Raw genomic sequence first — 12,572 nt, 5'->3', positions numbered from 1 at the left:
TTAGTTCTTTTATCATATTATCTTACTGATCAATTTTCATGATGGACAAGTCAGGTAATGAAACTAACTATGCTAGTAAATCTACCCTTTTTTGTTCATGTTCACAGGGGACCTAAATTAGGATTAGTCGGTTTTACGCCTAAAATACTCTACTTAATTGGGATAGTTAGTTAGAAGTGGGATTTTAATCAGGTCACTAATACATTGAATACATCGTATTGTAAATCTATATCGATATGTCATAGATACCAATGTATTCGATTGTGGATATATTATATTACGGTTGATAACGTCCTACGTAATAATATGTCTGAAAGTGAAGAAAAGGTGTTGCCAGTTTTTGCATTATTTAATTTTAAGTTTCGAACACTTTACAGCGAGCGTGGTCACGGGGAGACCAGTCTCCTTAATCCTTATTTTCTAAATGTTTTCGTTTTCTCTCCATAAGAACCATCTTCGTAGTTCAAGGAATATTATAAAAAAATAACTAACGAAATCGGTTCAGCCGGTCTCAAGTTTCACGCTGAATTTAATTTTGATTTTCTTGTTACGTATTTTATTTCTTGTCTTATTGATTAGAGAAAATATAGAGTAGGTAGTTAAATAAAACACAATTTCTATAAACATTTTTATTATACAAAACTTACATCTATGTACATTATATATTTATAATTAACCAGTCAATTATCGTTAAGATGTAATTGGACGTTGAATTATAGCGTATATTGAGCAAACAAGTTAATAAAACCCAGTGTAAAAAGTGTGAATAAAGATTAAAAGAACAACGTATTCATAATAGAAAAACTAAAGACATAATAATATAATAGTAACTAGTTTTTATATAACCAAAACAGCTTCTAATAGTCTAGTATCAATATTGAAACAGGAATGAACAGAGTCAAGATAAATCATCAATATACGTAAATATAACACATGTAAACCCATCACAACATCTGATAAATAAACAGTTACATTGATAAAATCTAATAAAGTTTGTTAATCGCACAGGATCGTTATTCGCTCTCTTCACAATGGGCAGCGTTGGCCCAACAAATGATCGTCGATGTTTGCCGTTTCAGAGTTTTGAATAAAGACCTACAATGACGGCCGATCATAATCATTTAGGCCCTTTACACTATCGTGATTGCCTTTACTCGACCAATGCTGCCCATTGTGAGGAGCGCTCGTTAGAAGTAATGCGGTTTTAATTACGACTCACAATCAGTCTGTGGAACACCAATACGAAATAGTTTAGAATTTTGGGAGTCATTTGTTTTTAAGCGACTTTACAAAACGTTCGCCTATCTGTTTTTAACGTAATCTCTCTACGTAAGCTCTTGTATTGAGGATTGGTTCAAAGTTTTGTAAATCGTTATTATGTTCTTAACATTACTCGTCTCCTTGGTAGTGTAGGAAGTTTTTTAACATATTGGGAAGTACAAAATAAAAATTAAGTAGGAAAAAAATAATGAAATTGGTATTGATATATTCAAATAACCCAGAATCGAGAACTACGGAAGTTAGAGAGCAAAAGAGCATGTGTAGTTGACGATCATCACTTTCCAATCGTGTCGATTTATAAAGCTAAAGAGTTTGTTTATTTGAACGCGCTAATCTCAGGAACTACTGGTTCGATTTGAATAATTCTTTCGGTGTTAGACAGCCTATTTATAGAGGAAGCCTATAGGCATATATCATTACGCAAAGACCATCAGGAGCGGAGCACTGCGGGTAAAACTGCGGGGCACAGCTAGTAAACTATGATGGTACTTATAATTTTATAATTTCTTAGGAAGAAGCGCTCCAGAAACATTGTAGAGACAAAATATAGAATTAATTTATTGAGTATAAACTTCCAGCATGGTATGGATATTCCAAGAAGCCTTTGTTAGAAGCAATTCAATTTGAGTATGGAAACTGATTGCTCTAACGTCACTTTTGATATTGGTCTAAAATCCGGGGTTAGAAAAATTTACCCTCATCTGTTATTTAGGTGAAACAATTTTTATATGCTGATTTCAATATCATGAACTTATAAAAACAACATCTGCCATCATAAGCCTGCTACAATTAATAGTAATTAATTCATTAACACGTAATTTATTTTTAATTTTTACTTTCTCGTGTTAATTACATGTAGTAAGTTAAAACCGTCAACAATTTATAATAAAATTAGCTTATAAAAATTGTTTCATCTAAATAACAGATGAGGGTATATTTTTCTAATTCCGGATCTTAGACTATATATAGTACCTCAACACATAATAGATACATACATAGTAGATTCCCATCCAGGTTCAGGTCAAAACTATATTCTATGTACCTACATAATTTTCTGAAAAAAATACTAATAAAACGTCCATACAAAATTGTTTACTTTCAAATTTATTTTTCTAATCAAAAGATTTAATCTTTCTGTATATTATTTACTGTACCAATCTTTTCATATATTTTCAGTTTATGTAGCGTGCTTAGACCATTGTTAAATCTACTATAACATCTACTACTACTGCGTCATTTAATACCTAAATATAAAATTCTCTTATCACAGTATTTGTATACAAACTCCGAAACAACTCGACCGATTTTAATTAAATTTCCTGTGCTCAGATCGTTAGTTTTTTAAGCAAAGTACTGCATTCATGGTAAACATCTGTTTAGAAATAAAATTGATCATTTGTCTGAGTTGTGTCTGAATTGATAATGCGAGTTGAAATACCCAAGAAACATTTAAGCATAGTTTAGAGCAACATTTTTGATCAACTGTTGCTCAACAAATGTTTATCATGAATACGCTTTAAGCCGCGTTTCCACTAGGCAACATTTAGCTCGCAACACGTGACCATATTATGTTACAAAGTTACACAACAGCGTGCAACATAACGCTCGGCTTGTTGTTGATTGAAATCAGAACTATTGGCTTTGGTTCATTGGTTTTATGTTGTCCATATACATATTAGTAGAGCGAATACAAAGAGTCAGTATTTTTTCAACAAAAGTTTCAATATGTTGGACATCATGTTGTACAATATGTTGCGCAACAATCACCTAGTGGATACGCGGCTTTACCTAATAAACTATATATGCGTAGATACAGTAGACACAGAAACAGTAGACACTCCCGGTTTAACATTCATGGGTTCTTCCCGTGGTTGTCGACGAGGTCCGAACCAAATCTTCTGCAGGGCGCAAGCTGGTGCTTCCACGAATAGATGAAGAGGTAAAGAGAGGAGGTAGGTTGTACTTACTATACCAGCGTATAGCATTATCTGGAAAAACATTATTAATTAAATTCACAAGTGTCACCTAGGAAAGCGCGTATCTTAGGTCAATTCTGACGGTGCATTTTCACTAAACGAACATAGAGCTAGAGCTAGAACAAGAGCAGTGTTTCGTGATCTTTAAGTGTAAACGAAAACTCGTATTCAGTGTTGTTCAATATTAGAACATTGCATAGAATCTTTTCGAACGCACGAACAACGAAAGAATGTTCTACGCCTGTTTACACTAACAGAATTTGACATAGTGGGGTTAGAATGAACATTCCTCGCTATACATCCTCGCACATTATTGATGGAAAAGTAACCTTATTAGATTTTTAAATGAACATATTTGGACGAAATTACTAAATGTTTTAGAAATAAAATCAATGTAAATTATAACAAAAATCAATGCTAAAATATGTTGAAAGATAATTCGGGGATTTACTTCTCAAATTAATTTGTAAACGTCAAGAAATCAGAATACAAATTATAAGTTTAGTAAAACTTTTAACACTAATCAAAATGTTAAATTGCACAGCTACAGTGGGAAGCTGATTCTTAATTAATTTGCTAAGGATTTATAGAGATACGGAGAGATTTATACTATTTATCTTAAACAAGATCGCTTTAGTGGTTTCATTTCAACGCTTACAATTTTAAAATTATGCTCTCCAACCAGTGGTTTACTATGCCATAGCTAGTAAGTGAATTTAATAGCTGAAATTTCGCAAGATTGTAATATGTCGCGAATTTGTGATACTGTACAATCTGCTAACAATTTTTAACGAATTATTTTTAGTACGTTACATTTTACAATCTATCGAAGTGAAGCTGTTAAAATCGTGAAAATATGACATAAGACGGAATGAACGTCGCGCGTTGAACGTAAGTACTTGATAATATAATTAATCAAAAATTAATTAAGTACGTATTCTTCGATTATGGCATGGTGTTTATTTTTGTATCCTAATATTTACAAGAAATTCAATGAAAACAGAAAAACGATGGTAAAAAAGATATATTTTTGCCTTTCTTTCACTTAACAACGCAGTACATTTACTATTAATTTTTAACCGACTTCAAAAAAAAGGAGGAGGTTATCAATTCGGCTGGTATAATTTTTATATTATTGTTGCTAGAGTTAGTGAGGAAGCTAGAGAGTAACATAGGCATACTCAGTGAAACATCACATTCCAATGGGCATCTCCGTCACCACCTGCTGCAAAGCTAGTATTTAGTTTATCTTAAGCTATAGTTTATCTTTCACTGGACGCAACCTTGAACACGGAACATTGTATCCAAAAGTGGAGTTTATACAGCGAGCTTAATCTCATTCCGAGATCAGAAATCTTGAATGAAGTCCCCCGGGAACTGTTCCACAGATTTCACGGATCTTATTTGCGTATTGTATTGCTTAAACTTTGTATTATTTGAGATCTATTATCGGACCGCATTCAAATGTTCGTTCGGGCTTTTGAATTCATAGTTTGAGATTTTTTGATGGAATTGGTTTTGGGGTGATTGTTTTTGAATGAATGTAACGAGATTTAAGTAATGTTTTGAACAGCAATGACTATAGTCTATGTTCGAGTTGGAGTTTGTTTTACTCTATACTATAATAGCATTAATGATTCATGATGAGGGCACAATGTATTGTGAAAAATTGGGTCTGAATTGTTGTAAGGGTGAGGAAAGCTCGTATTAAACTGCAGTTGGGAATAATGAAAAATATCATTTATACCAGTCAATAAAAAATTGTAAACTAACGTTGATGATAATTATGTAGAAATATCTTCTCCATGGATACTGCTTTCCGAATCGGTGGTAAATGTTAAAATATGTATTGACGTTTCAAAAGTGCTTCTCGAAGAAGTCTAATTGAATAAATAAATGTTTGAGTTTGAGTTTGAATATATGTAAAGATGGAAGAATTAAAATGGACAGATACTATTTACTTTAAAAAATTAAGGAAAGCTTTAGATATGACAATTCATAAAATAATTAAAACGAAGTCATCATTGTTACTTGATTTATATCTAGATTTATAGTAACCTATTTACTTTGCTCTGTTTTTAATATAATATTTAAAATACTCACAGCAGTATAATCAGTTGCATAGAAGGATCTTCTCATCTGCCCTCCATACGTCCTGAGGACTGTCGCGTGAAGTAACATAGCGCAGTAGGACATTCTGCCCAAGGGCTGTAGGGGGCCCCACTCCACTGAGCCTACGTAGAGTTCTGGGAAAAGACAGATAAATATATACACAGTGCTTTAAATTAATGTATTTGAAATTATTTTCAGTAGGTATGTTGTAATATATAAATGTTTTATGCTAACACAGAAGATTTATAGGTGTTGTTATCATAAAAGAAACTGAATTTTAATATTTTTTCACGAAGCAGGTTTATAAAACTCGACATGGGTAACATTTATTTTTATTCCGCCTTAACACATTAGCTATCATGTAAAATTCATGTTTCATGTAAAGTCACTGAAAGTTTTGTCATACTAACCTCTTCATTAAGTAAAATACAAACATTATACAAAGCATAATAATATTATATTAGGTGTGTAATATTGATCTTCTTATCAAGTTGGATTAGTAATATCATAAGCGTGATCTCTATTAATTCCACCATTATTATTAATCATTCCTTATTTTCAATATTCATGTGATACCAAAAAGGCGGCCACATGAGAATTTACAAAAAAGAAAAATTAAGCTTCTCCCAACTCACAAGGGAAACCAATTTATTCATGAACACAGCAAGCGTAAATCTTCCAAAACTTTTGTTTTTACCATTGCGTTTACTACGTTTATCGCTTAGCTTAGCCTTACTAATATTTTAAATACGAAAGAGTGCTTCTTTCCCCTTTAGTTTCTGTGATCTGTGTTCTTTCCTATTAATTACAATAGATAGTGCTATATTTGTGTGATAAATAATATAAATTTTCTTTGATCACGTGGGTGAAGCTGCGGTCGGAAACATACTAATTTTATATTATAGTATGTGACTATCTGTGTCCCGTGGTTTCACCCGCAGACAAAACTCATGACAAACAATTTGTCCCCATTTTAGAAGCTTATTTTCGAAAGCGAGATCTATGTGTTACCCTGGTCTTAAGTCTTCAACTGCATATTTTCATTATAAATAGAATCAAAGCGTAACCGACAGAACTGTCGGTATATTACATAGTCTATAAGCGGTGCGCGGAAAGTAAGTGATATATACATCTGAAGAGATTGTATGTTTGAACGCACTAATATCAGGAATTACGGCCTCGATTTGAAAAAATATTTCAGAGCTAGATAGCCTATTTATCAAGGAAGGCTATAGGTTATATATCAAATTCAACAGGTTATATATCATCACGCGTCACCTCACAATCATCACCAATAGGAGTGGAACAATGTGGATAAAACCGCAGGGCACAGCTAGTATTAGAGGTAGTATAGGCTATATGTATTGTAGATCGTTCACAGAATACTTATAAATAGTGATTGGTATATTTATATAAGTTTCTGCTTCGTTCTTTCTGCGAAGAAAAGTCTATAAAGCCTAAGTAAGTTTATTTTTTCATTGAAAATACATTACTTATCTAGCGTCTAATTTATTTGGTCTTTTATTTATAGAATGGAAGTAATTTTACGTCAAAGTTAGTTTTATTTGACAAAGGAAACTTATAAATATGGTAAAAATACGTAGGTAAGCTTATTTCGTATGAACTATAAATTAAGAGGGACAATGATAATGGAAATCGATCGAAATTATTAAAGATTCAATGTAAAGCTCACGCAGTCAGTCTGCTAAAACTGGCTGTTAAATATAGACAATTCTGCATTGCATGTATAGGTTGTAGTGTAGTCTATTTCCTTTCAACCTCTTTTTAATTAGTTCGATAAAAATGTTATTTTCTGGTGTGCTAAGATGTAAATTAATTTTGAATATATCTGAACATTATCCTATTTATATCATTTAGATAATAATCAGCAAACGAACCGAACCGAAACGAAACCGGCATAACTAATAATATAATTATTAGAAGTTTGACGATATCTTCCAAACCGAAATTGATTAGCTCAATACTTACATAAAGGAATATGATTATGATGATGTATTGTATATGAATTCATTTAACAATAAAATAGGTTTTATAACAGACTAGTTGTGCCGCGCGGTTTCACCCGCATTGCTCCGCTCCTGTTGGTCTTAGCGTGATGATAGGTATATAGCTTATAGCTTCCTCGATAAATGAGCTATCTAACACTGAAAGAATTTTTCAAATCAGACCAGTAGTTCCTGAGATTAGAGCGTTCAAACAAACAAACTCTTCAGCTTTATAATATTAGTATAGATGAAATAGCAACTGAAACTAACACAATACCGACAACTCAAGGTGACAGGAGTCGAGAAACAATTTCAATAAAATTTGTAGGCTTCCATGAAACAAATAAAAAACCTGTATAAAGAATAAACGCGTTAACGTACAAGCGAGGCAGACCGTGTGAATACATTCGACCGTCACAACATTTTTAAAGCCTTTTGGTAACAACGATTTGTATCAAACAGGAAGTAAAGAAGAAAAGAGCGTGTGTGCTGAGTCTTGTCAGAAGTGAAACTTATTTGGCAAGATTCAAAGATACCAAAATTGTCGCCTTACTCCATGACGTGGCGGTATTGCCATGACGCGAGTTATATTAAAGAAGTTTTTCTTCAAAAAACGTATGAAAAATTAGTGAAATAGGACAATCTATCGAGTTAAGCAATAATTGTTCAACTTGTAATAATTGTCAAATCAAACTTAGATTTTGGTACACTATTCTGTCTCTACATAATATAGGTATCATGAATTTTAATACTAATACTGATTACTTGTTTCCTTTCATTTTTTTATCGAAAAATATTTTTCCTAACCAACTTCGCAATTTCCAGCATTTCCAATGACTCTAATCTAATATGTAAAATATTTATCAAAATTAGTTTAGTTTCAAATGTGTCATTTTAATACGTATCATAAGTCATCAAAGCGCTTACGAAATAACCCAAGTCACCAAGTCTCCAATCATCTTATCCTGTCACACCATATTCCATTGAAAAAGCATTCATCAGCGTCAAACACTCCCGTGTTCAAACCGCCTAAATTCAGTGAACGCAAGACTGAAAATCCTTCCTCCGCATTTTTATTGTTATCCCGGATCCAAGCCTAATCCTGTTATCTTTCGCACGGGAATCGAACCCTTATGCTAAACGACACGTGTTCGGGCCTAATATAAATGGCTGTATTATGTCAGTGGAGAGAGGATTTAGGAATTTGTTTTTGAAAAATAGGTATTTTCGGTAGCGAATGGATCTTTGAAAGCGTTCATTGTTGATGTTTGGGTCGAGTTTCTCCAACAACTATATTCATATTAGATAGAGGAAAGACTTAAGTATATGTAGCATTGATAACAAATGGAAAATTCAACACTAGTATGAAAATTCTTTGTCAAATAGAATACGATATATTTCTTCCTTTAGTACCTACGTTTTTTTTTCTCTTTTCATGGTAACCCAAGCCAAGTCAGAGAGATCTAGTTTTTATAGTAGAGCCATTTTAATAGGCAACATTTGACAGTTCAACAAAATTCAACAACGTAACTTAGTAACGACGACATAGAATAACATGATATTTCGTTTTGTTAGAACTGCACATTTGCTTTACTTTTTTCAATTACGATTACATATTTATAATAATAATGACCGATACAAGTTATTTTAAGATTTCATTTTACTGATAAACCATCCTAAACATAATAAACAATTTCTGAATTGAAGAACTGACGTCGCTACAATTTTGTGTCAATAAACCTTTTTTCTTTTTAAATGCTAGAGACGTTGCTCAAAAAATCGAAATCTGACATCTAGAATCGAATGCATTGATTACTTGTGAATAAAAATCATCATAAATTAATAAATTCGATTGACAAATGTTTCAAATCCGTATCGATTAATACACTTTAATCGATGTTTTTAAGCAGGTTACCTCTCTTCGAAGATAAAATTGATAGACGTCAAATGTTGCCTATTAAATTGGCTCGACTTTAAGTACGGTTAGCAACGTTGTTATTTTGAAGACAATCAAAATATTTGTCACAGAGAGAACATTTAATTGAGTGGAAGCCATCATCTATTAACCGTTTTTATTGAGGATTGACTATTAAATTGTTAAAAATTTAGGATTTATTTTGGGTGGTGTAAAAAGGCATCATCCTTAAAAGAATAAGAAGTTGGAGTTTAACAGAATCGTCACTGTAGAAATACAAAAAGTATTACTACAAACTAATACTAATAACTAAAAATTAAATAACACAAATTATATATTACATTATTATATTAGCTTAACTATTTAACGTTCTGTATTTGTTCGTCTATTCTTTAGGTCAAGTTTCAAGATGGCATTCTAGGGATTTAATATGGCATACCCTTAGCAATAGAATTCTAGAGACAATGCAATAATATCTATGGAATGGAACTAGTCTCCTTTCAGGTGGTGAGATTGCAGAAAAGAAAACCGGAGCGTCTATGATGGAAGAAGTAGAAGAAAAGAATAATGTAACAGAAAAATGATGTTTCATTTTTGTTTATGTCCCAATTATTGATAGGTTGCTTTAACATCATTATAAATTTCTAGAAATATTGCTCAACGGCACATGGACAATAAGCCTACCATCTGCTCAAATAAATTCATTTAATTTTCATTAATTCATCTCTCGTCGTTTTTCGCAAACGCATGTTATTTTTGCATAAAATCTGGTTTTTAATAAAATCTTAATAAGAATTATAAAATCTCGTTTAAATCATTATTAACCAACTTCGACAAGGAGGTTCTATTCTTCAATCGACATCACTTGCTTGAAATTTATTACATTAGTGATAATATTATTTACTTTTTCATCGACATCGGTAACAAATTATATAATTTTTTACTCCTACATAAATTGGCCTAATGGTTAAAAGCGTATGTATTACTTACTGTTACATCTATAGAAGTATCCAATAATAAAGATGCACATAGCAAACGCGAAGAAGTTTTGGTTCAGCGCATTAAAAATGGCGGACTCGAAAGCTGACGCCTCTCGATGGTGCAGATCCCATCCCATCAGGACTGTCCCAAATGCTATTGGGATTGAGATGATGAACAGGACCTTGAGGATCTGGAATGTTTTAAAGTTATAAGTCTGTTTTGTTTCTTGGTGGAATTGCCTATAAGATTAAAGAAAAATAATTTGGTTATTTTCTATTTCCAGTGCTGCCAATTTGTTGTTGTATTATTTCAATATGTTTCAAATATAAATGAATTAGCGGAAATAGTGAAGAGAATGTTTTTTTCTTTATATGTTTAAAAATTAATTTTATAAATTAAATTGTTTGACCTAATGATGACGATTTTAGATTATTATTTATTTCTAACTGCCGACAAGCTCTCCAAAATTATTATCTTGATTTTTTTTATCTTAAGCTTCTTGAATTTCTTTTTAAATAAACAGGTAAACTGACACATACAATTCATAATTTTACGTTACATATAAAAAAATAGGTGTGCGTGTAGTAGTGTGTGTAGGTACATACGTAAGAAGTGAAACTTCTTTATGACCTTATTTTACAAAAAATAATGCAACTTTACAGAAATACATCGAAACACGCGTGGTAGGGATAAGAAAAAGATGGCGCGTATCGGAAAAATGTCACGCCGCACGCGTAAAAATGTTACACTAATTTTTTTTCCAACCCCGATAAAGAAGTTACTCTTCAAAAAATTCTAAACTAAAATACTACAGAAATTGTGCAAAATACACTTACCCATGATTCTCCCAGATTCCATTTCTTATTCTGGGCTCGATGGTAGAACCAGGCAGTCAATACACCCAGGTGGTAGCCAGCCCAGTTACCCTGGGCGGAGACATACGCGTGGTAGAAGGTGTCGTTGTATCCGAAAATGTTCCTTATTGACCTGGAAGTTATATGAAAATTAGAAAAAAATTGCTTGTACCTATTGTAGTGAAATGGAAGAAACTTTCGCAATTTTAAAATTTATAATACAATATTAGCAATAAAGATATCACAGAAAATCTGTTTCTCTCCAACTTACTCAGGGAATATGCTAACACGAATAGGCAGTAGTTCCATGAAGTAGCTCTGCAGGAAGGGAATCAGGAGGCTGATCACCATCACCACTGATAGCACTGGTACTCCAGACCGTGGCCATCTCCAGATGATGAGCATGATCACCATCGTCATCAGGAATAGTTGGGTATCTGTTCCTAGATACCTGGAATAAAAAATATATGAATCTATACATATAATAAATCTGTAGAAGGGTCAATTCTGTACATTGAAAATATTGAAAAAATAAATAGCAGGGGGTGTTACTGGATCGATACCAAACCCAAATATGTGATTAAAAAAATTTTTGTCTGTCTGTCTGTCTGTCTGTATGTGAAGGCATCACGTGAAAACTAACGGTTCGATTTCGATGAAACTTGGTATAATTATACCTTATTATCCTGGGCATAAAATAGGATACTTTTTATCCCGGAAAAATACGTAGAAAAAAAATAAATCTTAATTTTTCTTAATTTTACCGCGCGGACGGAGTCGCGGGCGGAAGCTAGTATTGAATACATTTAAACATTCGTATATATACAGTGGATATACACAATATTCATTTATAGTTTCATATAAACATACTCACATATTTAAAGCATAAAATTAAAATCAGTTTTGATGGGGTATTCATGATTATTGATTAAGTAAGTATAATGAGACACTAACTTTTATTCTAATAAACATATTTTTATAATTGTATTCCAGACTAACATTCAAGTTTCGTATCCAAACAATACATAACTGCGTATTTGTTAGCAAATAGAAGGAAATCTTTTACAAGTACTAGTTACAGCTGTTGTTATTTTGAACGTAGTTTTGAAAAATGTTAAGCCAGATTAGAGTAGGTACGTTCTAAAAAATATATTTCTAATATCTATGTTGCAATTTTTATAAGCCAAAAGAGGCTATGTGTCATTACAGAGTAAAGAGAAGCTTATGAGTTAGGCGCGGGTCAAACACAAGCGGCGCGGGCGCGGGCGTGCCATAAGCGCACCTCTTCAATCTGTTTTGCACCACGTCCTTCTTCTACATTTTTAACAAACTTCAAAAAAAAGGAGGAGGTTATCAATTCGGCCGGTATATTTTTTTTTTTATGTATGTACACCGATTACTCTGAGGTTTCTGAACCGATTTACGTGATTCTTTTTTTGTTCGATGC

At 32.5% G+C, this 12,572-nt stretch overlaps 1 protein-coding gene across 1 annotated transcript in view; it reads right to left on the bottom strand.

Moving 5' to 3' along the window:
* Positions 1 to 614: 614 nt before the first annotated feature.
* LOC123703148 (regulator of hypoxia-inducible factor 1-like) overlaps positions 615 to 12,572 on the bottom strand; it is a 29,616-nt gene continuing 17,658 nt past the window's right edge. The window contains exons 9-13 of the mRNA XM_045651050.1: positions 11,397 to 11,576; positions 11,108 to 11,258; positions 10,281 to 10,461; positions 5,361 to 5,503; positions 615 to 3,269 (exon numbers count right to left, since the gene is read on the bottom strand). Of these exons, the coding sequence (XP_045507006.1) occupies positions 3,078 to 3,269; positions 5,361 to 5,503; positions 10,281 to 10,461; positions 11,108 to 11,258; positions 11,397 to 11,576 (847 nt within the window). The 3' untranslated portion in view covers positions 615 to 3,077. The remainder of the gene's footprint in view (positions 3,270 to 5,360; positions 5,504 to 10,280; positions 10,462 to 11,107; positions 11,259 to 11,396; positions 11,577 to 12,572) is intronic.

The sequence above is a fragment of the Colias croceus genome, chromosome 25, assembly GCF_905220415.1.
Source record: "Colias croceus chromosome 25, ilColCroc2.1".
NCBI classification, from domain to species: Eukaryota; Metazoa; Arthropoda; class Insecta; order Lepidoptera; family Pieridae; genus Colias; species Colias croceus.
Note: the sequence above shows the minus strand (reverse complement) of the source record. Positions and strands in the feature narration are given on the sequence as shown.